Source organism: Suncus etruscus, chromosome 12 (genome assembly GCF_024139225.1).
Source record: "Suncus etruscus isolate mSunEtr1 chromosome 12, mSunEtr1.pri.cur, whole genome shotgun sequence".
NCBI lineage: Eukaryota > Metazoa > Chordata > Mammalia > Eulipotyphla > Soricidae > Suncus > Suncus etruscus.
In genome coordinates, this window is record NC_064859.1 from 53,450,164 (window position 1) to 53,475,579 (window position 25,416).

The 25,416-nt window shown below is 43.5% G+C and overlaps 1 protein-coding gene across 1 annotated transcript; it reads left to right on the plus strand.

The window, feature by feature from the left end:
- Positions 1–3,309: 3,309 nt before the first annotated feature.
- On the plus strand, positions 3,310–19,177 carry THNSL2 (threonine synthase like 2). The gene is made up of 9 exons (XM_049784925.1): positions 3,310–3,372; positions 5,370–5,604; positions 8,243–8,437; positions 8,798–8,950; positions 10,869–11,099; positions 15,810–15,958; positions 16,061–16,186; positions 18,509–18,660; positions 18,917–19,177. The coding sequence occupies exons 2-9, from the start codon at positions 5,382–5,384 to the stop codon at positions 19,125–19,127; spliced, it is 1,440 nt and encodes a 479-aa protein (XP_049640882.1). The 5' UTR covers positions 3,310–3,372; positions 5,370–5,381; the 3' UTR covers positions 19,128–19,177.
- Positions 19,178–25,416: the final 6,239 nt, after the last annotated feature.

Genomic DNA, 25,416 nt, shown 5'->3' on the forward strand with positions numbered 1-25,416 from the left:
TAGTTAGCATAGAGGAGGACCACTATGACAATGATAGTTGGAACTGATCACTCTGGACAATAATTGGGTGCTGTATAGAGATAAAGTCATATGCACAGTATCCCTTCATCAACAAGAATGCAAATCAGTGTCCAAAGGGAAAAAAAAATGGAGAGATGTAAAATGTAAAATATCTTTCCCTGAGGCAGGCAGGGGAGGGTGGGAAAATAGGAACGGGTGGTAGCAGGAAATGTTCATGAGTGAAAGGTAGTGGACATTACAAGACTGAAACTCAACTATGAACAACTTTGTAACAATGGCATTTAAATAAAAGGAAAAGAATTGAATGGGCCGAAGAGGTAGTGGACTTACCTTGCATATATGACTGACAAGTTTGATCCCCAGCAAGCCCTAGTCACCAGGAGTAATCCCTGAGCACAGAGCCAGGATTAAATCCCAAGTGCTGCAGAGTGTGACTCCTCAAACAATTAGCAATTAGCAACCCCCAAATCCATCAGCTGAGCAGTTACCAGGAAAGAGAGAAATCCCTTTCTGGAATTCTAGACCAGAGTCAATCAATGGCAGGTATGTGTAAATTTGTTTGGAGAATACCAAATTTGGGCAGTTTGGAGAGTAGGTGACCTGAGTAAGCAGAGTCCACAGGTTTCTGGGAAATTCATAAAAGGGGACTGTCAACATCAGAGAGTGGCCCTCCATATCTCTTTTTATCATTAATTTAGATTGAGGTATCATGAATAACAATATATTAATGATAGGGTGTCCTCCCAAACCCAAGGTTCATTCTGTAGATCACTTCTCAGGTTCTGTTGCTTTGGGGAATTTGTTAGTCCCTTATTTTATTTCTTAATACCCTATATCCGAGAGAGAGAGAGAGAGAGAGAGAGAGAGAGAGAGAGAGAGAGAGAGAGAGAGAGAGAGAGAGAGAGAGAGAGAGAGAGACAGACAGAGACAGAGAGAGATAGAGAGAAAGATCATTCTGTATTTAAAAAGGGAAGGGCCACTCCCAAAGGCAATCAGGACTTACTCAAGGTTCTACGCTTAGGGATCTTTCTGGGTCGAGTTCAGGGAACCACATATAATGCGGGAGGAATAAACCCAGGCCAGTCATGTGCAAGGCAAATGCTCTACCCACTGAACTGTAGCCAAGGCCCTTAAGGGTCTGGGTTTAGAGTTAGGTTTAGGTTAGGGTTGTGGGTCATATGATGCCTCCAGTTTCTCAAACTTTGCTAGTCAAGCATTGGGACCACGAAAACACACACACACACACACACACACACACACACACACACACACACACACACACACACATATGCACACAGACCAATTAGGTTTCTTTTTTTTAAGCAATTGGGGAGGAAGGAGCCCAGCAACAGTACAAAGGGTAGGATTTTTGTCTCGCTTATGATGACCTGGGTTCCATCTTCTGCACCCTATGAATCCCCAGTACCTCTAGGAGTGACGCATGAGTGAAGAGCCAGAATTAACCCCTGGTCATCTCCGGGTGTGGCCCCCAAAGCAAAACAAACAAACACACAAACACACAAACAACTGGGATGTCGTTCACTATTCCAGATGAGACCTGAGTTGAACCCAATGTGTTCTCTCACTCAGACAGCTGAGCTAAAACCATGTCATCGAGCCCTCCAGAAGGACTGACTTCAGGGCTCCACTTTGAGTTGCCTTCCCATTCTGCATATGAGGAAGAAACATGAAACCCACAAAAAGGGCTCCTTCCTTCCTTCCTTCCTTCCTTCCTTCCTTCCTTCCTTCCTTCCTTCCTTCCTTCCTTCCTTCCTTCCTTCCTTCCTTCCTTCCTTCTCCTTCCTTCCTTCCTTCTCCTTCCTTCCTTCCTTCTCCTTCCTTCCTTCCTTCTCCTTCCTTCCTTCCTTCCTTCCTTCCTTCCTTCCTTCCTTCCTTCCTTCCTTCCTTCCTTCCTCTCTCCCTCCCTCCCTTCCTTCCTTCCTTCCTTCCTTCTCCTTCCTTCCTTCCTTCCTTCCTTCCTTCCTTCCTTCCTTCCTTCCTTCCTTCCTTCCTCTCTCCCTCCCTCCCTTCCTCCCTCCCTCCCTTCCTCCCTCCCTTCCTTCCTTCTCCTTCCTTCCTTCTCCTTCCTTCCTTCCTTCCTTCTCCTTCCTTCCTTCCTTCCTTCCTTCCTTCCTTCCTTCCTTCCTTCCTTCCTTCCTTCCTTCCTTCCTTCCTTCCTTCCTCTCTCCCTCCCTCCCTCCCTCCCTCCCTCCCTCCCTCCTTTCTTTCTTTCTTTCTTTCTTTCTTTCTTTCTTTCTTTCTTTCTTTCTTTCTTTCTTTCTTTCTTTCTTTCTTTCTTTCTTTCTTTCTTTTCTTTCTTCTTTCTTTCTTCTTTCTTTCTTTCCTTCTTTCCTTCCTTCCTTCCTTTCTTTCTTTCTTTCTTTATTTCTTTCTTTCTTTCTTTCTTTCTTTATTTCTTTGATTCTTTCTTTGTTTGTTTCTTTCTTTCTTTCTTTCTTTCTTTCTTTCTTTCTTCCTTCCTTCCTTCCTTCCTCTCTCTTCCTTCCTTCCTCTCTCTTCCTTCCTTCTCCTTCCTTCCTTCCTTCCTTCCTTCCTTCCTTCCTTCCTTCCTTCCTTCCTTCCTTCCTTCCTTCCTTCCTTCCTTCCTTCCTTCCTCCCTCCCTCCCTCCCGTCCTTTCTTCCTTCCATCTTTCTTTCTTTCTTTCTTTCTTTCTTTCTTTCTTTCTTTCTTTCTTTCTTTCTTTCTTTCTTTCTTTCTTTCTTTCTTTCTTTTTCTTTCTTTCTTTCTTTCTTTCTTCTTTCTTTCTTTCTTTCTTTCTTTCTTTCTTTCTTTCTTTCTTTCTTTCTTTCTTTCTTTCTTTCTTTCTTTCTTTCCTTCCTTCCTTCCTTCCTTCCTTCCTTCCTTCCTTCCTTCCTTCCTTCCTTCCTTCCTTCTTTCTTTCTTTCTTTCTTTCTTTCTTTCTTTCTTTCTTTCTTTCTTTCTTTCTTTCTTTCTTTCTTTCTTTCTTTTTCCTTTCTTTCTCACTTTTTTTGGGGGGCACAACCGGTGACGCTCAGGGGTTACTTCTGGCTATGCGCTCAGAAATCGCTCCTGGCTTGGGGGATCATATGAGACACCGGAGGATCGAACCTCGGTTCGTCCTAGACTAGCGCCTTACCCCTTGCGCCACCGCTCCGGCCCCTTGTCCTCTTTTTCTGATCTGAAAAGCACTTCCAGAACTCGGAGGGTAAGAGACTGCACGGGAACCAAGACGGAAGGTCCAACGTTCCCAGCCGGGCTTGGCCCGCCCAGTTCTCCGCGGCCCTGCTTCCGCCGCCGGCTGCTGCTCGGTGGTGGCTCCGCTCGCGGCCCCGCAGGAAGCCTCGACCCAGCGTCCCGCCGCCGACCCGGTAACGTGCCTCGGGGCGGCCCAGGGAGCCCCAGAGTGCCCGGGGTCCGCGCGGTTCTCGCGGGGTGGCAGCTGCGTGCACCCGCCAGCCCCAGCACCCCTCCCCGCCATTGCAGCCCTTGCGATGTTTCTGAGTCCTTAAACTCCTCTCGGTTCCGATCCACCACCCCAGGTCCGCTGGGCCGCGTCGCCCCTTCTGTAACCGGGTGCGGGCGCCTTCCATAGGAGAAACCGGGAGGGTTGAGTTTCCAGTGCTTAGCTAAGGCCTATGCGGGTTCCTGCAGGCCACCTCCGGAGTCTGAGAGGTGTTTAGTGAGGTTATTGGTTAAGTATAGCCTCATCCAGCGCTCCCCAAAACCTCCCCTGCTGAGGTCACTGAGTCCCTCCTATCCCCATCACACTGTTTGGTGCTAACCTACAATAGTCAATAGTGTTTGATCTTCCTAAGGTATCTGCCACCAAACGCACCTCTCGGCAATTTCTCTCTGGTTTCCCTTGATGTGAATGGCTTTGCCCCTTGGCCTGACAGTGGCTTTCAAGCTCAATGAAGCCAGCAGGATCCGCCCGCCCCAAATAGGCCAATGCCTCGGTGCAGAGTTCTTGGCCTTCTTCTTGGGCCAGGATATTCTACCTTCCTAAAACTCAGAGTTCAGAAGAGCCCTGTGCTCTCTTGGGTGTGAGGTGTCCCACTGCTGTCCCCAAGACAGAGATTCTGCAAAGGTTTTCCTGGTTCCTCCCTGCTGCCCATCCTGCCTTTGTTGTCAGTCCTGCTTTAAGTCAAACCATCACTTTCCCTACCACGAGTTGGGCCCTGTGAAGTGTTGAGGCAGGATCTCCTGACTCCAGGACCTTAATATGTACATTAATGTGTTGGCATTAACCCTGGCTTCAAGGTTGCAGAGGTTGCCCCTCAGAGAGGGTACAGCTGTTCCCTAGATTCCTTTCCCACTTCTCTGCTAACTCCAAGCCTACTTTGCTATTGGCTGCAACTGGCGTTGGGAGTTAACCTGCTTTTATTTCTGTAACATTCTCATCTATACAAGGTGACCACATAGGCAACGTTTTGGCTTATTCTCATGGTTCCAGCATAATTAATTGAAAGCATCCGCTTTGATTTTGGGAAGTTTCACAGGTTAAACTTGTCTCTGTCTCTCATATGCACTCATTTAATTTTTTTTGTAGGTACAGAAATAGCCACTCACGTCAGACTCAGCGTGGGTTCTGAGGGTTAAGGTCCACAGTCCTGGACACCAGAATTCCATTGATTAATACTGTCTCGTGTCCTTTTTTATTTTTATTTTTGGTTTCTTTTTCACACCTGGCTGCACTCAGGGGTTACTCTTGCTATACACTCAGAAATCACTCTTGGCAGGCTCGGGGGACCATATGGGATGCCGGGATTTGAACCACCCTACTTCAACATGCAAGGCAAATGCTCTATCTCCATGCAATTCCTCCAGCCCCATGCTATCCCTTTTGTTTAAATGAATGGCAAGCTCTAGAAGGCTTTATTTTGGTAGAGAAACAAGTTGAGTTGAGCCAGAGAAATAGCACAGTGGTTAAAGCACTTTCCTTACTTGTTGCCAGTTCAGTCCCTGTGCAGCAGAAGGTTCTCTGAGCTCTTCTATGAATGATCCCTGAACACAGAGCCAAGAGTAGTAAGTCCTGAGCACTGAATGCTGTGGCCCCAAACATCCTCCCAATAAAGACTGGCAATGCCTCATTTCCATTGGAGGGGTTGCGATTTGCACAGTCCCAGATAGAGCTGCTGCAAGACTCCAGACAGGCTCCATCTAAGCTGGGACAAGCGGCTTGTAGAAGGACAGGATATATATATATATATATATATATATATATATATATATATATATATATATATATGTATATGTATGACAGGAGATATATATATATATGTATGTATGTATGTATACTTCAATGTTGCTCCCTCAGACAATGACCTGGGAAACCTAACGGTTCTGTTCACTATCCACTCTGCAGATCTGCAGGATAATGTGGTATGTCAGCACTCGGGGCATGGTGCCTCGGGTCGACTTTGAGGGGGCCCTCTTCTCAGGCTATGCGCCAGATGGAGGGCTATTCATGCCTGCAGAAGTGCCTCAGCTGAGCAGGGAGACCCTCCTGGAGTGGAGTGAATTCTCCTACCCGCGCCTGGTGAAGGAGCTGTGTGCGCTCTTCATTGGCCCTGAGCTCATTCCCAGAGATGCTCTAAACGGTGAGCTACCCACCTGCCTGGCAAACTCATCACTGTGGAGAGCCTCAAGATCTTGAGTCATATTCTCCAATTTTGTATTTTTTCACTTCCAGACTCTGGCATCCCTAAATTGGAAACAACCTCTAAATATTTCTGTCTTCAAGCATATTCAAATCAAAATGATTTGCAGAGAATTTCTGAGTTTATTTTAAAAGCAAGCCCCTTTTGGAGGGGAAAGACCTTAGTATTCTCCTGAACAGTTAGTCGAGATAGTTCCTTCCTGCAAATAAAATTCTTCTACCCTCGATCTCTTTCTCTCCCTGAGTGGTCATTCCTAAGGGGTCTCTGGTTTCTAGAACAGCTCCTGTCACAATGTATGTGTTCCTGGGTTTCCCCCTGGGCATCTGGTCAAATATCTGTTCTGATGCAATTAGTCTGGACTAGGCCTGAGAATTCTGCATTTCTACTAATGTTGATCCTACTGGCCCTTGGCCAACTCTCCATTGATGGCCATTGGTGAGAGTCTGAAGTGAGGAAGACTACTTGAAACGTAGTTAGATGACAGGTTGTGATGGCTTTCCCTGGCATTTATTTTTAGAAGATTATTAGAAGTCTCAGACCTGATAAACTAAATGCCTAAAATACAACTGTGAAAGACTTGTAATTCACAATGGTCTCAATTAAAAAAAAAAGTTGTTACTTTAATTTATCATATCAGGGGCCGGGCGGTGGCACTAGAGGTAAGGTACCTGCCTTGCCTGCGCTATCCTTGGATGGACCGCGGTTCGATCCCCTGGCATCCCATATGGTCCCCCAAGCCAGGAGCGACTTCTGAGCGCATAGCCAGGAGTAATCCCTGAGCATCACTGGGTGTGGCCCAAAAACCAAAAAAAAAAATAAAAATTATCATATCACTGTTCAGTTGAATCTGCATGGAAATACATGCTCACAAGAAATTTGAAATATAAATAATTCAGATGAGTGGCTGAAGAAACTGTGGTACATATACACAATGGAATACTATGCAGCCATCAGGAGAGATGAAGTCATGAAATTTTCCTATACATGGATGTACATGGAATCTATTATGCTAAGTGAAGTAAGTCAGAGGGAGAGAGAAAGACGCAGAATGATTTCACTCATCTATGGGCTTTAAGAAAAATGAAAGACATTTTTAACAGTATCTCAGAGACAAGAGAGATGAGGGCTGGTAGGTGCAGCTCAGGACATGAAGCTCATCACATAGAGTGATGAGTGCAGTTGGAGAGATGATTACACTGAAAACTATCATAACAATGTGAATGAATGAGGGAAGTAGAAAGCCTGTCTCGAGTACAGGTGTAGGGGGGTGGGGAGGAGGGAGATCTGGGAAATTGGTGGTGGGAATGTTGCACTGGTGAAGGGGGGGGTGTTCTTTACATGACTGTAATCATACAACTATAATCATGTTTGTAATCACAGTGTTTAAATAAAGATTAAAAACAAAGAAATATAAATAATTTATTTATTTTGACCATATCCAGTAGTGGTCAGGGGTTACTCCTGCCTCTGAGCTCAGAGATAACACTGCTGACCAGGACTATATGTGAAGCTGGAAATTAAACTAGCCTGTGTAAAGCCAGTTTCTACTTCTGTATTATCGCTCCAGATTGGTTTTTGTTTGTTTGTTTTGGGGCCACAAACTGTGGTGTTCAGGGATTACTCCTGGCTCTGAGCTCAGAAATCACTCCTGGTGAAGTGCAGGCGCTATAGGGGATGCTGGTGAATTGAACCTGGATTGTTTGCATTCAAGGCAAATGCCATTACCTACCCTACTATTGCTCCAGCTCCTCTCTCCAGCTTTGGAGAATTTTATTTTGTAAATTAGAGCAATAGTACAGTGGATAGAGTGTTTACATGTGGCTGACTTGGGTCTGATCCAAAGCATCCCATATGATTGATCCCCTGAGCTTGCAAGAAGTCTTCTCTAAGTGCAGAGCCATGTATAAACCCTGAACATTGCTGAGTATGACCCAAAAAAAACAAACAAAAATTTACGTTATTGTAAGTTTTTATCTTTATTGATTGAGGTAGAGTGATTTCTTTTTTTTTTTTTTGGATTTTGGCTTTGGGGTCACAACCGGCTTTTTGCTCAGAAATCAATCCTGGCAGGCTCAGGGGACCATATGGGATGCCAGGATTCGAACCACCATTCTCCTGCATGCAAGGCAAACACTTTACCTCCATGCTATCTCTCCAGCCTGGTAGTGTGATTTCTAATACTTTGTTATCCTGGTTTTCATGTATGCATCATTCCAGCACTGCACTCATCACCAGAATATCCACCTCCTTCCCCTACATCCCCAAGGTCGTGTGGACCAACTCGCCCCTACTTTTTGTTTTTCAGTTCTAAAGAATTTTTAGGGCGGAAAATAAGTATAACAGCAACAATTCTGCTCTCTGGACGATTAGTCCGAAGATCTATAAATAGTTTTTTTTTTTTTTTAGATTTTTTTGTCTAGAATCAAATCAATTTAAACCTGAGACAATATCATTCTGTTCTTTTTATCTGGTAGCAGATTGAGGAGAAAACTCAATTTCAGAAATATAAAGTGAAAGAGAGAGAGAGAGAGAGAGAAGTTAATGGGAAGAGCTAATGCCCTTCTTGCTGTCCCCACAGACTTAATCGACCAGGCCTTCAGCAGATTCCAGCACCCAGAGGTGGTTCACCTGGCTAGGCTGAAAGATGGGCTGAATGTGCTGGAGCTGTGGCATGGGGTCACATTTGCCTTTAAGGACCTGTCCTTGAGCTGCACAGCCCAGTTCTTGCAGTACTTCCTGGAGAAGAGGAAGAAGCACGTGACAGTGGTTGTAGGTGTGCATGGTGGCCTGACTTGGGGTGTTCATCCATGGGAACTCTCTGTTGTTGCTCAGGAAGAGTTTCTGGTTATTCTACAGCTGATTTTTTTTCAGCTTTTCTTGTGCCCTGGGGCTCTTAAAAGTCTGGTGGAGGCTATGGGTGTTTCCCATAATAGTATTGTTGATATACATAAACTCATATGGTACCAAATTCACAAATACCCTGGATTTGGGATATGGATCTCTTGGGGCTTCATAGACACCAAATTAAGCTCCAGGTTTCTTCTCTGCAAGCATTTGGAAGTTGTTATTTTCTCTATTGGAAAAAATGATTGAGGGCTTATTTCCTTTTCTGTTCTCCTTTCTTCCCAATTAGGGACCTCTGGGGACACAGGGAGTGCTGCCATTGAGAGTGTTCAAGGAGCCAAGAATGTGGACATTGTTGTACTGCTGCCAAAAGGTCACTGCACAAAGATTCAGGAACTCCAGATGACAACGGTGCTAAGGGAGAATGTCCATGTGTTTGGAGGTGGGTGTTGGCACCCGGGTCTCGGGGACAGCATGGCACTGCTGTGAGCTGGCCTGCAGAAGAACAGTGACTTCACTGCCTAGTATCCTTTCTTTTTTCTGTCAGACCTGTTCTGAGATTGGTTTGGGCCTTTGTTTAACTCTTGGTGGACTATTGGTTCAACAGTGTCATAAGCTTTGGTGGGACAGAACCCTGCATCAGTAATGACTGGACACCCCAAAAAGCACAGGTTTAAAACCATCTCCCAAAGAATGCATCATACAAGTTCAGCCTGTTACCACCATAGTCTTGTGACTTGGGCTTTATCCCAGGCACACAAGTTTCAAGAACACAAACATGTTTAATAATTTAGAGCACACATCAGCATAGTTACCAGCTCTGCCCCTTTTACAGTATAGACTAGGCCATGTACTTGGTTAGCAGGTCTAAATATAAAGTCATAACTTTACACAGATAAGTGTAGCCTAGCCTCCTTCACAACCAAGAATATTTCTGGTTCCTAGACTGGTAGTGCAGGGATGGGAATGTCTGATGAATTGATTCAGTGGCACAGCAGTGCTTTCTGGGACCAAATTCTTTCCATCCTCTGTTCTGCCTCCCCAACTCCTGATGCTCATTCTTCTGGGAAAACTAACATATCATCTTCCTTGGCTCTTGAAAACAATGGGAGATATTTCAATGCAAAGCATGCAGGAAGCTTACTTTTTATTGAAGTAAGTTTTTATTAAACCCATAAAATATCTGTGTTTAATTTCTAACATTCATGAACACAGCATTAGTAATATTCCCCAAGTACCACCAAATAACTAAAATTACAAAGCACTGAGCATTTTCCTTGAGCACCATCAAACATCCCTCTTACATTTTGTTGGCCTGAATTTGAGTATGTACCCATCTTGGTTCCATACACTCACTACACAGGGAAACAAGGAGCTGATTGGTTTGGTTCTGGGTTGGTGGAGGGAAGGAATGATCATAGATGTTCCCACCACTTAGGATTCTGGTGTGGATGTGAAGTCCATCCCCCAGTCTCATACTCACACACAGAAGGGAAGGGAATGTATAAAAACCTCAGTAATTGCATTTCCAAAGCTGTATTCCATGTTTGGATTCACTGGAGAAATTAATATAGGTATCAGATATCACAACAATATTTGATTGCTGGGGGAGCTTGATTTGCAGATGAAATTTGACTAGTAGCCAGCTTACCTATAAGTTTACTAAGTCTTCCATAAACTAGGCTGTGTTTACTTCCAGATCAGGAGAAATTCTTTCTTACCATAGAGGAGCAATAAGAACACCCACCATCATGGTCTAAATGAGGAGAAAAAGGCAGACATATGAGTGAGGAAAAAAATTCTCCCACCATGCGATGGTGGGTAATTCAGTTAGCTTTTTTCTCCCTCATATCAGATATTCAGTTTCTGTGTCTTCCCAGGGGCCAGGGAGAATCAGGAGCGATACAGTTGCTGATATTTTCAGAAGGTTGACAACTTCTTTATCAAATGACAGAAACATTAGAAATAGGATCACAAGAATATAAGACACAAAAATGGGGTCTGTCCTTGAAGAGCTTAATTTCTGAGTCTAAAAAAACAAGGCCAAGACAAATGAAAGTTAAAACCCAAGATGTAGAGTTGGAGTGATAGTACAGTGGGTAGAGCATTTGCCTTGCACATTCCATTCCTAGTGTCCCAGGCACTAGTGTTCAGGCATCACCAGGAATGACCCTTGAGCACAGAGCAAGGAGTAATCCCTGAGCACTGCCACCTAATGTGGACCAAAACAAAACAAAACAAAGCAAAACAAAAACCCCAATGTGGAAGAAAGTGCCTGCAGGCTGGTTTAGCTTGAGGGGAGTGTTGAGCGTAGGGGGCACTTCATGCTCCTGAGAGTTGCCCTTGTCTCTCCCCAACAGTGGAAGGAAACAGTGATGAGCTGGATGAACCCATCAAGGCTGTGTTTGCTGATGTGCCTTTTGTCAAGAAGCACAACCTGATGAGCTTGAATTCAATCAATTGGTCCAGGGTCCTTGTGCAAATGGCCCACTTCTTCTTCGCTTACTTCCGGTGTGCACCATCCTTAAACACACAACCGCTGCCGCCTGTGGAGGTGGTTGTGCCAACGGGCGCTGCTGGTAACCTTGCAGGTAAAGAGACCCTTGGGTGGTATTGGGTTTTCCACAAGTATACCCTGTCCTCTACCAGTTGCCCTCATCTGGGAGGTAAAGGACTGAGTCCAGAACTGAAGGTGAAACCAGGCAGAAGAAACTTTTAAGAACTTCCCTCAGACTCCTCATGGCCTCTTGCTGTGAAGGGGTTACAGATAAACCAAATGCACTCTGGCCACCTCACCTGAGGTTCACTCAGCAGAGTGTATGCAAATGGGGTCAAGGTTCTATCTTTGTGCCTGGATGGCAGTGTCTCTTCCAGAATCACAGACTTTACCCCAGCTCTGCCAGATGCCTGCTCTCAGGCCAAGAGGCCCAGCTGACACACATTCCCGTTTCTAGCTCACAACCTAGCACCCTTCAGAGGTGATTCCTGCACTTGGGGTTCTGGCCCTGGTTATGTACTAGCTGCAAAGTCCTTCAATTCTTTGCTCTCAAAAGAGGGTTGGCTCACACATTTCTCTCAGGACTGCTGCAGGGCACTGTCAGTTCTTTAGGGGTGTGTGTGAGCTTTATAAGGGTCAAGTACCATATAGCTGTGTGGCTATATTTTCTAGTGTAATGATTATAGCATTCATTTATGGTGCATGAAGCATGACTGTAGTGCCTTTCACTAATTCAACTCTGTGTGTTCTGGAGGACAGTCCTGTGACTTCTAGTTTACAACAAGGTAACAGGTATAAAGAAGAAGAGCTCACGGGCCCGGAGAGATAGCACAGCGGTGTTTGCCTTGCAAGCAGCCGATCCAGGACCAAAGGTGGTTGGTTCGAATCCCGGTGTCCCATATGGTCCCCCGTGCCTGCCAGGAGCTATTTCTGAGCAGACAGCCAGGAGTAACCCCTGAGCACCGCCGGGTGTGGCCAAAAAAAAAAAAAAAAAAAAAAAAAAAAAAAAAAAAAAGAAGAAGAGCTCAGCTCAGACTTGGGTCAGCAGGACATGACTAAACGTTTGAACACTATTGAATATCAATTTCTTGCTCAGATTGTTCAGTTTTAACTATCACTAAAAGCCACCATAGACACTTATATAGACATTTTAGTGTAAACCTGTTTAAAACTTAATTTTATTGGGATGAAGATACAGTACAGAGGATAAATATGCTTGTTTTGTAAAAGCTGAACACAGAATAAAGAGTAAAACTTGAGCACCACCGGTTGTGTCCCAAAAAACAAAAGGAAATTTAAAAAATATATAAAACTTTTTAATATTTCCAGTGGAATATACAGGGATTTTTATTTTTATGGTATGGAATTTCTGGGTCAATAGGTAATTCTGTATATGATTTTGAGAAAATGCCATATTTTTCAAAATGGTTCTACTTGTTTTTATATTCCAGTCTCTACTTCTTATCAATACTTCTTATTATCTACTTAATGAAACAGCTTATAAAATTGGAAAGTTGCAGTGGCTCAAGCTAACAGGGTTGCAGGCTGCAGAGTCCCAAGGCTGCCAGGGCCTGCTGCTGTAAGTTTCTCTCAGGGGCCTGTGGAACCCAGCTGCCATTTGGGGCCTCATGCCCACCTAGGGATGCCAACATATAGCGACCACCCACCTGGGACTGAGAGAGAAAAAAGAGAAGAAACTAAATATATGTTTTATTCCTCCTGGTGCTGAGGCCTGCTGCCACAGCTCAGGGGTTTCAGAGAGGGATAGAAAGTTAGGTGGAGATTCACCAGCCAGAAGTGGCTGGAGGAGGCCCTGGTACAAAAAGGAAAGAAAAGGGAGTAGATGCAAAGCAGGGAGCATCTCTCCAATGCTTATCTCTGGCCTCCTGCAAGCCAGCAGACACTGCTCTGGTCACTATCCTGGCCCCCAACCCCAAATAGCCCAAGTTTTCCCTTTTGTACCTGGCATGACAGGGGGCAAGTCCAAGGATCATATGCAGGGGAATGTGTCCGGGTTAAATAGTCATTACTGTGGGGGTATCCAAAGGGCATGTCCAAATCCAATTGCCATAGAAAGAGATAAACAAAATGAACCAAAAATAGGCAGACAGAAGAAAATAATATCCTTAGAGCAGAAATGAATGAAGTGGAAATCATAAAACAATCTGGAAGATCAATGAAAGCAAGAGTTGGTTCTTTGAAAAAATAAACAAGATTGATAAACCACTAGGAAAACGCATAAAGGAAGAGAGAGAGAAACTTAACAAACTAAATTAGAAATGAAAAGGGGGAGAATACTACAGTATAGAATGCCTCAAATCAAGAAGTTTCAACACAGCCTTGCACACTGCTGACCCGGGTTATATCCTTGGCATCAGTTTTGATTCCTGGCATCCAATATGGTCCCCCAAGCACCGCCAAAAATGATCCCCGAGTGCCACCCAGTGTGGCCTAAAAACAAAACAAAACAAAACAAAATGAAACAAAAGTTTCACTAGAGACCTTGCTTTTAAAGCAAAATGTTCAGAAAAATTAAGCTCCCTCTTTGGTGAGTAAAACATAATGGCCCTTGTATGAAAATTTCAATGTTTTATGAAGAATATATTTTAAAATAATGTATATGTTTTAAATGAACTAATTTCACTAAAATATGCCATTGAAAAATTCCAAGGGTATTCAGAGACTACTTTGAGAAACTGCCACAAAATAAGAAAACCTGGAAGAAATGGATTAATTCTTGAACTTTTTTTTTTTTTTTTTTTTGGTTTTTGGGCCACACCTGGTGACGCTCAGGGGTTACTCCTGGCTATGCGCTCAGAAGTCGCTCCTGGCTTGGGGGACCATATGGGACGCCGGGGGATCGAACCGTGGTCCGTCCTAGGGTAGCGCAGGTAAGGCAGGCACCTTACCTTTAGCGCCACCGCCCGGCCCCAATTCTTGAACTTTTATAATCTCCCATGGTTGAATCAAGATGATCTAGCATATTGGAACAGACCCAGATGGATTCACTTACAAATTCTTTCAAACCTTTCAAGAGGACTGACTCTCAATCCTTTTCAGGCCATTTCTGGAAATTAAAGAAACAGAAACACTTCCAAATAGTTTTTATGAAGCTAACATTGCCCTGTACCAAAAGCGACAGACATACCACACACACACACACACACACACACACACACACACACACACACACACACACACACACACACACACAAAGAGAGAGAGAGAACTACAGATTAATATCCCTGATGAATACAAATGCTAAGATCTTCAATAAAATCCTAGCAAGTAGGATCCAATGCCCCATCAAGAAGGTCATACACCATGACCAAGTAGGACTCATTCTGGTGGTACAAAGATGGTTTAGTATATGCAAGTCATTCAACATAATACATTGCATAAAATATAAAAACCACATGATCATTTCAATAGATGCAGAGAAAGCATTTGATAAGGTCCAACACTATACATGCTAAAAACTCTCAACAAGATAGGAATGGAAGGAACTTATCTCAATATAGGCAAGGTCGTTTACCACAAGCCTATGGCAAATACTATACTCAATGGAGAAAAACTCCATTGAAAAACTCCATGAAAGTTCTTCCTTTAAGATCTGACAAAGACAAGGTCAGATAAAATAAAAATCCACAAGTTGTAATCTCACCCCACACACCTTGTTTCTAACCCCTTAAGTGGATGGGTCTGAAGGACCAGGGTAGCAACAAAGAAATAATACACCATGCTGTCAGGAAAGGATGTTCGTGGCATTCGTGATCTTTGCTTCATGCTCTCTGTGCCTCAGCAAGCAGCCAGAACTCCTTTCTTTATTCAAACCAATTCCTAATACCAGGAGAAGAAAGAAAGGGGGGGGGGGGGGAGAGGGGGAGAGAGGGAGAGGGAGAGGAAGAGGGAGAGAGAGGGAGAGAGAGGGAGAGAGAGAGAGAGAGAGAGAGAGAGAGAGAGAGAGAGAGAGAGAGAGAGAGAGAGAGACATGGAGGGAGGGAGAGAGAAAAGAGAGAGTTTTTTTTGTTTTGTTTTTGTTTTTGTTTTTTGGGTCACACCCACAGCGCTCAGAGGTTACTCCTGGCTCTACACCAGTGCTTCTCAATTATTTTCTGTTATGCCCCCCTAGGAAGAAGAAAACATTTTCACGCCCCCCCCCTGCCCGCAACTGTAAATAGTATCTTTATTTAAAAAAAAAAAAAAAAGCTTTAACCTGCAAAACAAAAAAATATAAAATAATTTAAGCTGATTTTTTTTAATCAGAGGCGATGTCTGGATTAATGGCTACAATGAGCACGTTCTGCAATGCATAGCTTTCCGAAGCGGGGTTTGAAGCAGGACACAGACTATAGAGACATAAACACGGGGCTTAGCTTGTTATGACAGTGTTTACTGAGGTCAAAGGCGCTCCCCTTTAAGGAGACTTGCGCCCTCCTGTGGGGCGCCCCCCACTATTTGAGAAGCACTGCTCTACACTCAGAAATTGCTCCTGGCAGGCGCAGGGAATCATGTGGAATGCCGGGATTTGAACCATTGTCCTTCTGCATGCAAGGCAAATGCCCTACCTCCATGCTATCTCTCCAGCCCCCAGAGTATTTATTTTAATATATCATGGCTACAAATTCCTTATCAGATGTATGATTTGCAATTAGTTTTCTTTCTGTGAGTTGCCTTTTCGTCTTAGTGGTGTTAGAGCTTCAAAAAGTACTAAAATTTCTTAATTTTGCTGTTATTTTATTTTTCTCTTGGACCTTCTGTTTCTGGTATCCATGTGTGAGTAACATTCTTCTCTTACCTGAAGCTGGCTTCATCGCTCAGAAGATGGGCCTGCCTGTCCGCCTGGTCGTGGCAGTCAACTGCAATGACATCATCCATAGGACAGTCCAGCAGGGTGACTTCTCTCTGTCCAAGGATGTCAAACCAACCTTGGCATCAGCAATGGACATCCAGGTGGGAACTCTGAAGCAGTTTGTAGGTTGCAGGTCATGCCCAGCTATTGGTTGCGTGGGGATAGACTAGGGCTGAGACGAGTGGGGTTGACCTTCTTCCCAGGTACCCTACAACATGGAGAGGATTTTCTGGTTACTGTCCAGCTCTGACAGCCAGCTGACCAAAACTCTCATGGAGCAGTTTGAAAGAACCCACAGTTTGCATCTACCCACAGAGCTGCACAGCCAGGTCAGTCATCCCCATATGGTGTAGAGGGAGAAAAAAATTGCAGCCAGGGAGAAGTAGGGGAAAGGAGATACATACATTTTGACCATCTTCTTAGTCTGACATTTTGCAGTCATTTTCTCTGAGTCAGTTCATTGAATGAGAAAGGTAGTAGAGAACATGAATTTAAACTCAGATGGGACTGTAGAAATGGTGGGAGGAAGTAAGGCTCTTTCTTGCCTTGCATTTGCTTGGAGTGATAGTGGGTGAGGCATGTGGCCAAGCAAGATTTGGGCCCTGGCTGCCCATATAGTTCGTGAACACTACTCGAAGTGATCCTAGTAAGAACCAAAACTAAGCCCTGAGCACAGCTGACTGTAAACCCAAAACCAAAAGCCAACCAAAGAAAGTCCGGTAGAGCAAAACTTCAAGTCAGCTATAAGACTTTCAACCAGTTTTTTTTTTTGTTTGTTTGTTTTTTGGTAGTACTGGTAGTACTCAGCATTTTCTCCTGGCTCTGCACTCAGAGATCATTTCTGGCAGGGTTCAGGGTAGGGTATTGTGGGTTGAATCTGCATTAGCCACTGCATTACCCACTGCACTATCTCTCTAGCTCCAGACTAGTTCCTTAAATTTCTGAGTCTTCATCTGTAAAGTGGGACAATAGAGATGCCTGTCATTGAAGTTATTAATCATGAGGCACTTTGTATGTTGTCATAATGACTGCCATTTTTGTGTTGATTTCCAATAATTGCAATAACTTTGTGAGCAGAGAACATTGTCTTATTGAACTTAAAATGTTTTAATTCTTTTATTTGGGGGGCACACCTGAATGTGCTCAGGGATTACTCCTGGCATGCTCAGGGGACCATAATATGGTGCCAGAGATTGAATCTGGATTGGCCACATGCAAAACAAAATGTTCTCCTCCCCCGTTCTATCTCTCTAGTCCCTCTTCTGTAGTCTTTTGGGTTACCCAACCTCACCACCACCAAACTACCCAGTACCCTTCATCATTGTTCTTATGTTACTTCCAGTTCACCTCTTCATTCCCCTCACCCCTCCTACCACTTGTTATTTTATGATCATGGACCAAGAATCTACCATTATTTATTCATATCTATCCCCTGGTTTATTTTTCTTTATACCATAGATGAGTAAGATCTGATAATTTTTCTCTCTCTGACTTATTTTACTTAACATGCTACCCTTCAGTTTCATAAGGTCACAGCAAACTGCAAGCTTCTCTCTTTACTGAAAATTACAGTGTTTTATTGTGTACAAATGCTGCTGTTTACTTCTCCATTAGCGTCTCACTGCACATCTGTTGTGTCAATACCTAACTCTTGTACTCAGTGTTGCAATGAACATTAGGTGTGCATACACCTTTCTAAAAAATTTTTTTTGGTGTATTTGGGAGGTAGGTGCCAGGAACTGCCATCCCTGGGTCATAAAAAAGCTCCCTTCTTCATTCTTAAACAAGTCTCCACACTTTTCTATGAAGATAGGTTGAACATAGTTTCTTCCCAACAATGCTGTAAGATATTTTAGTTTTCACCACATTCCAGCCAATGCTGGCTGTTTCCAGACTACTGTCATTTTAATTTGCATTTTCCTATTACCAAGAATGGTGAATACTTTTTCATTCACCAGTCCTGACTGTCCTCTCTGGGAAGTATCTGTTTATCTTCTCTTCCCATTTTTGGTTGTAATTATTTTTTGTTGTTGTTGAACCTTGTGAGTGCTGTATATATCTTGGATGTCACCCCTTTATCTGATTATTGTTAGAGCAAACATCTACATTTCAGTTTTCATTTTATCCCAACCAAAATGTTTACCATTTTCATGTTACCCTCTGGTCTCTGTGCAGCCAAGTATGGGCAGGGTTTTTGGCACCATGAACAGTTAATTTTTCTGAAAATGATCAAATAGAGAGAAAGAGTGAGCAGGCACAGGAAAGGGCCTCAGATGGTGGGGATGTTGTTTGCAGCTGTGAGGGTGGGGGGGTACTGCTTCCTCAGTGGGAATTGATGGCTCTCACACCCATAGGAAGGGGCACACCAAGATCTCAGGTAATATTGGATTCTCCTGGGTTTTGTCAGACTTTAGAACTAGAGACTGTGACTCATTTGCTGATTCTGAAGCCACACAATGTATTGACTGGATTCAAAAGTTTCCTTCTCCCAAGTTGAACCAACTATCTTGTAAAAGGGAAGCTAGGCTGGGCTGATTCAGAGCCATTGGATCTATGCATAGAATTGGAAATTGTGTTTGTTGGGAGTGGGTGGCCCCTTCCCTTTCCTTCTCCACACTCTTGATTCTCACCCCCTGGCCTGGTCCCCTCAGCTTTCAGGTGCTGTCACATCTGTGTGTGTGTCCGATGCGGCCATCCTGGGGACCATGCGGCGATGCTGGGAGGAGAACCAGTACTTCCTGTGCCCGCACACAGCCGTGGCCGTGAGCGTCCACTACCAGCAGGCGGACAAGCAGCATTCCAGGTACGTGAGGTTCCCCTGGGAGCCCAGAGAGACTCACCTCTTCACATAGCTTCACATAGGCTTCACATAGCACAATGGTTCTGAAACTGGGGTCCCAGAGAGTGCACAAAAGAAGCCCATGGGGCACTATGGAAAGGGAGTTGAGCCCGGGGAGAATGGAGTCTGGGCACCATCTACTCCCTTCGCCACCCACAACCTCTTGTCTCAGACTTACCTGCCCTTCTGTCCCATCTCCCATCTCCTGCTTCCCCACCAGCACCCCCCGATGCTGCCTGGCCCCCGCATCTGCAGCCAAGTTCCCAGAAGCTGTCTTGGCTGCGGGGCTGACCCCAGAGACCCCGGCGGAGATCCTGGCCCTGGAGACCCGTGAGACACGCTGCATCCCTATGCAGAGGGGAGACGACTGGACACGAATGCTCCGGAGCACCATCGAGGACATCAGCAGCCGAGGGGGTTCCCTTTCCTGAGCAGGCCAGCTGCAGTGGCTTCCTCAGGCCTCAGCACCCTTCAAAGGCCACAGCACTGGTCAGCTTTTCTGACACTTCAGTGTGACAGTGGGATGGGTAGCAGAGGCACTGGGCCCATACAGAATAGGCCCATGCTTCAAGGTCATAGAAAAATGTTTGATTCCTCAAAAATCAAAAGAGGAATGGAGAAACACTGCAGGAGTTGATGTGCTTGCCTTGAGTATGGCTCAAATTCTCAACACAACATATAGCCCTGCCAGTACTACTGTGGGGTCACTCCTGAGAACATAGAGCAGAAATCGCTGCTGAGCATCACTGAGTGTGGACCAACCCCACAACTGAGTACAGAAATGTAAATAAAAGGTGTTGAGGATGAAGTTTGCCAGTAACACCTTGTACTTTTTTTTTAAACATAATTTTGATTTTAATTGTAGTGGCTTACATATTGTTCACAGTAATAGTCCAGGTACATATTTACATTGAATCAGGGGAATTCCCACCACCGAATTGTCCTCCCACAACCGCTCCCACCTGCCTCCCATATCCTCCACTCTTCCCCCCAGGGGCTGCTAGAATGTGTGGTCCCCTCTGTGTCTAGTTAATTACTTAGTGGGCTTATAACTGTTTGGTCTTGGTGCCTCCATTGTTGCCCCCTCTAGTTGGGAGGCAGGACTAGAAAGATCAAGTTATGTGGATTTGTTTGAGGAAGAGAAAGGTAATGGGGTAATATAAGCGGACTCATTCTAGAGGTTCTCATCCTTGGTTTGAAGGACGATGGGGAAAAGAAGAAGGTGAAACACCACAGCAGTTCAAAAAGAGGAATCAAATAAGATAGTCAGTGAGCACTGCAGCCATAAAAATATGCACCACATAGTTGCCATGGTCTTGAGATAGGAAATACGACAAGGCGCAAGGAGGAAGAAGAGAAAAGAAGAAAGAAAAAGTAAATATATAATTAAAAAATGGACAGCTACTTCAATATTTACCTCAAAACAAAGAATTCGATCAATACTAGATAAAAAAATTTAAAAAATTTTAAAAAAGGATTATTTAGTGTTTTTTTGTCTCCCCTCCCCCTCTGCATAGGCACAGTAAATGTTGGGGTCATCCGAAACGGGAATCTCCTTGGCCTAAGAGATACAGGGTTTCCCTACCCTTGGAATATATTTTCATGGGATTATCTATAGACTCCTTTCACATTCATTTACTCTCCCCTTCGTGTTTTTGTGCTGTATGGAAGACTTCTGCTCCGATCTGGATGATAAAAACAGACCTCTAAATCTAGGGGTCTCAGTCTGTGCACAGGTCAAGGAGTGAAACTTACGATGATGACTTTATTTGTGATTTTAGAAGTTCTGTTTCCTCGATGTCATTTTAATCTGTCTTCTGTGGTTAGTGGTCTTGGCCCTCGTGCTGAAGCTCGGATGGAGTCTGGGATGTCGTCTTTCATTATGATTCCAGAAGACCCGTTCAGTTGCAATTGCCTCAGTCAGGACTCTGGCATTGGAGGTCATGTTTGTTATGCAGGACGTAGACCAGACCCTAGACTAGGACTTTCTTGTTGGTCCCAGAATACATACTGCCCGGTCATGGTTCTATCAGCCAGTCATCTGTAGATCATGTTCTTGGCTTTTGCACAGCCCATAGTGTGGTAAGTCTTCCAATTTTGTTTTATCATTAGTTGGTAAGGTAGGATAACCTGTTCTTATGTCTATTTGTTCCCAATTTCCTCGTTGTCAGGATCTCATATTAGAACTAGCACATGTTGGAGATCGAGTAGTATTCAGGATGTCCCAGGTGGGCTTTGGTTCCTGTAGCTGTTGTGAAGAACTGTGTCGATTCTATGTCTGGGGTTCAGGATTGAAGTCTGGATGGTCGGTGTATAATCTTCTGGCATCTAAGATGGATCCACATGACATATCTTCAAGGTGGGAGATTCCCCTGTATTGTAAATAAGTATGAGTTCTTATCTCTAGTAGATAAGAGCTTATTTATATACGTGGGATTTCCCCTTTTTTAGTGTGCCTTTGCAGGAAGAAATGGTGCTTCATTATATTGCTGGTGCATTTGGGGGTGAAAAGAACAGAGAACCAAGTCACACACCCAAAAAGCATAAAAATAGAAATAAAAATATATATTTGCTCACATATGTATAGTGAAAAATGATTGTAAGTAAAATGAAATAAAAAATAAAGAGCTAGTGTTATACAGGTCTTATACTTAAGTATATGTTTCCCCATTGCCTTTTGAGATTTTCTTGTGGGGTGTGGGTTCCCAGGCACCTTTTCATCGCACACCCTGCCCTTCCTGAGATGGGTAAAAGATTTGAGGGGGGGGTCTTGTGTAAAGTTCTTGCAATGGAAGTCCTTTTAGGGCTAAGTCTGGTATCCAGTAACAGTCCACTTTAGGGTAAGTTGGTAGGGGAGTCACACAGCATGAGTCAGTAGGGGTGTTGGTTGTCTTTTCCTGCCGGGGAACTAGGTGTAGGTTTGAGTGGATGTCCCTTTGCTTGGGTACTGGGTACTGGTTCGTTGGGATAGGAGGTCAGTCTTGATGCCTAATAGATTAAGAACTGAGGGTGAAGAGTTTTAATAAATTGGAAAATCTGGATGGGATTGAGGGGTGAAGGGATAGTCGGATTCCTGGAAGGGGTATAGGGGAGAGTATTTTGAAGGGGCAGAAAGGAAGAAAGGGGAAAATAAGATTAAATAGGGAATTAAAAAAAAAAGGAAGAGGGAGTAGTGAGAAGAGAGGTGAAAAGAGCGGGGGCATGTCATTTTGCTTGAATATGTACAATGAGTGGGCCCCTTAGTATAAGTCTGCAGGTCACCGTTGCTGCTTCGGTGGTCTGGCTGGTCACATGCTTCAGGTCCTAAAAGAAGGTATGCCCTAGAGATAAAGGGTGTGTTAAAAAGTTTTGTCCAGACAATTTTGTAACGCAACCTGGGTATGGTATCTCGTGTGGCTTAGCTCTGAGATGCCATCTTAGGTTGTCCATCCTTTGTATCCAAGAACACCTGTGGACAGAAAAACTGAGAGGTTATTTTGAATATATTAAGCTTAAGGCATTAACACCTATTATTTTGAAATACTTCAGTTGTAGTCAGTGATTTCCTGCGGTATTCTTTACCTGTAACCTTGTATAAGATCCCTAAGAGATTATTATGAGCCTTTGCAATATCAGGCTGATTATATACCTGTTCACTCTATGCTGCTGTTTCTGCAGATGTTGGTTTCTTTATGGTTAATTATGTGTTCGAGAGTTTATGATGTTCTTCTTTCATGTATTCTGGGCACTTCTGCCCAGTATATGTGTGGTATTTCAGTGTTTGGAGTTTCTACCCTGTTAAGTCCTGTTATTTGATCTTTGAATATTAGTTGTATATATGGTGTAGTTTCTAGGTGATTCAGAATAGTGCTATCATTCTGTGTTTATCTTTCATCTTCTGATTTACTTCGTTTAACATAATATGTTCAAGGTCCATCCATGTTGCTGCAAAGTCTGTGATTGAATCATTTCTTACTGCCATGTAGTATTTCATTGTGTATAGATACCACATCTTAATGATCCACTCATCTGTTGTTGGGCATCGAGGTTGGTTCCAAGACTTGGCTATTATACTGAGTGCTGCAATAAATAGTGAGGTGCACCCATATTTGGGGATGAATGTCCTAGATACCCAGGAGAGCAATTGCTGGGTCAAATGGCAGCTCAATTCTGAGTTCCTTGAGCACTCTCCAGACTGTTCTCCATAGGGGTTGGACTGGAGGGCATTCCCACCAGCAGTGGATGAGAGTGTCTTTCATACCACAACCCCACCAACAGAGATTGTTTCCATTATTTTTGATGTGAGCCATCCTCACTGGTGTAAGGTGGTACCTCATTGTTGTCTTGATTTGGATTTCCCTAATGATGAGTGAAGGTGAACATGTTTTCATGTGTTTGTTGGCCATCTTTCAATCTTCTTCGGTGAAGTGTCTGTTCAGTTCATCTCTCCATTTTTCTATGGCTTTGTTTGGTTTTGTGGAGCTCATCTTTCTGAGTGCTTTGTATATTCTGGATATCAGTCCTTTATCGGACATGTTGAGTGCAAAGATTTTTTCCCATTTAATTGCCTGTCTTCTTGTGTTGAGTATGGTTTCTTGTGCCATGCAGAAGCTTTTTAGTTTGGTGTAGTCCCATTTGTTTGTGTTTGATGATAAAGTTCTTGCCATTGGCAATCTATCATCAAAGACTTTTTTGATATATAGGTCTTTGAGTGTTCCGCCTATTTTTTTCTCAATAAACTTTATGGTTTCGGGTCTGATTTTGAGGTCTTTGATCCATTTTGAGTTGACTTTTGTATATGGGGTGAGGTATGGGTCAATTTTCAATTTCTTACAGATGGTTTTCCAGTTGTACCAACACCATTTATTGAAAAGACTTTCTTTGTTCCATTTCAAGTTCTTGGCTCTTTTGTCAAATATTAGTTGACTATATGTCTGGGGGCTTATGTCTGGAAATTCTGTTCTAACCCTCTGGTCTGAGGCTCTGTCTTTGTGCCAGTACCATGCTGTTTTGATCACTATGGCTTCAGGTTAGGTAGCAAGATGCCACCCAGCTTCTTGTTTTTTAGTATGTGTTTGGTTATCCTGAGTCTCTTGTAGTTCCAGATGAATTTTATGATTGATTGTTCTAAGTCTTTAAAGAATGATGTCTGAATTTGGATGGGGATTGTATTAAATCTACATAGGAGTTTGGGTAGGATGGTCATTTTGACTATATTGATTCTACCTACCCATGAGCATGGGATGTTCTTCCATTTCCTTAGATCCTCTTCAATTTCTTTCTGAAGTGTTTTGAAGTTTCCATGGTATAAGTCCTTCACTTCCCTTGTAAGATTGATCCCTAGGTATTTAATGTTTTTTGTTACTATTTTAAATGGAATTGAATTTTTTTTTTTGTGGTTTTTGGGTCACACCCGGCAGTGCTCAGGGGTTACTCCTGGCTCCATGCTCAGAAATTGCTCCTGGCAGGCACGGGGGACCATATGGGACGCCGGGATTCGAACTGATGACCTTCTTCATGAAAGGCAAACGTTTTACCTCCATGCTATCTCTCCGGCCCGGAATTGAATTCTTAATCTCTCTTCTACTTCATTATTTGTGTAGAGAAATGCTATTGTCTTTTGTGTATTCACTTTGTAGCCAGCCACTTTGCTGTATTGGTTAATTATTTCTACGAGTTTTACTGTGGACTCTTTAGGATTTTCTATGTATATCATCATATCATCTGCAAAAAGGGATAATTTGAGTTTCTCTTTCCTAATTTGGATTCCTTTGATTCCCTTCTCTTGTCGGATTGCTATTGCTAGGACTTCTAAGATTATATTGAATAAGAGTGGAGAGAGTGGACAGCCTTGCCTAGTTCCTGACCTTAGTGGAAATGTTTTCCGTTTTTCGCCATTGAGGATAATGTTGGCTGTGGGCTTTTCATAGATAGCTGTAACTATCTTGAGAAAGGTTCCTTCTAAGCCTATTTTGCTGAGTGTTTTCAACATGAATGGGTGCTGAATTTTGTCAAACGCCTTCTCTGCATCGATTGATATGATCATGTGCTTTTGTTTTTCTTGTTGTTGATGTGGTGTATAATGTTGATTGCTTTACATATGTTGAACCAACCTTGCATCCCTGGGATGAAACCCACTTGGTCATGGTATATAATCTTTCTGATGTAGTGCTGGATTCGGTTTGCTAAAATTTTGTTGAGAATTTTTGCATCTATGTTCATTAGGAAGATTGATCTGTAATTTTCTTTCTTGGTGCTGTCCTTGCCGTCTTTGGGAATGAGTGTGATATTAACCTCATAAAAGGAGTTGGGGAGGGTTCCTGTCTTTTCTATGGTTTGGAAGAGCCTATGGAAAAGTGGTAGTAAGTCTTCTCGGAATGTTTGATAGAATTCATCTGTAAAACCATCTGGACCTGGACTTTTGTTCTTAGGGAGTTTCTTAATTACATCTTCGATTTCCTCTGAAGTGATTGGCCTGTTTAGATTTTCTAGATACTCAGTTTCCAGTCTTGGTAGCTGGTATTTTTCCAAGAATCTGTCGATTTCTGCTGGGTTCTCTAATCTGAGTATAGTTGTTCATAATATGACCTCATGATACGTTGTATTTCTTGGGGTTCTGTTGTAATCTCTCCCCTTTCATTTGTGATCCTATTAATTTGGGTGATTTCCCTCTTTTTTTTGGTGAGTCTTGCCAGTGGTTTGTCCACTGTGTTGTTTGATTTAGGTATTTCTGGTTTGATA

What these genes read in the sequence shown, in the direction of transcription:
- THNSL2 (XM_049784925.1), top strand. Translation starts at nt 5,382, where the DNA reads ATGTGGTATGTCAGCACTCGGGGCATGGTGCCTCGGGTCGACTTTGAG. An exon ending in CATCAGCAATGGACATCCAG is followed by an intron (nt 15,959 to 16,060) that starts GTGGGAACTCTG and finishes CCTTCTTCCCAG; the next exon opens with GTACCCTACAACATGGAGAG. An exon ending in GCGGACAAGCAGCATTCCAG is followed by an intron (nt 18,661 to 18,916) that starts GTACGTGAGGTT and finishes CTTCCCCACCAG; the next exon opens with CACCCCCCGATGCTGCCTGG.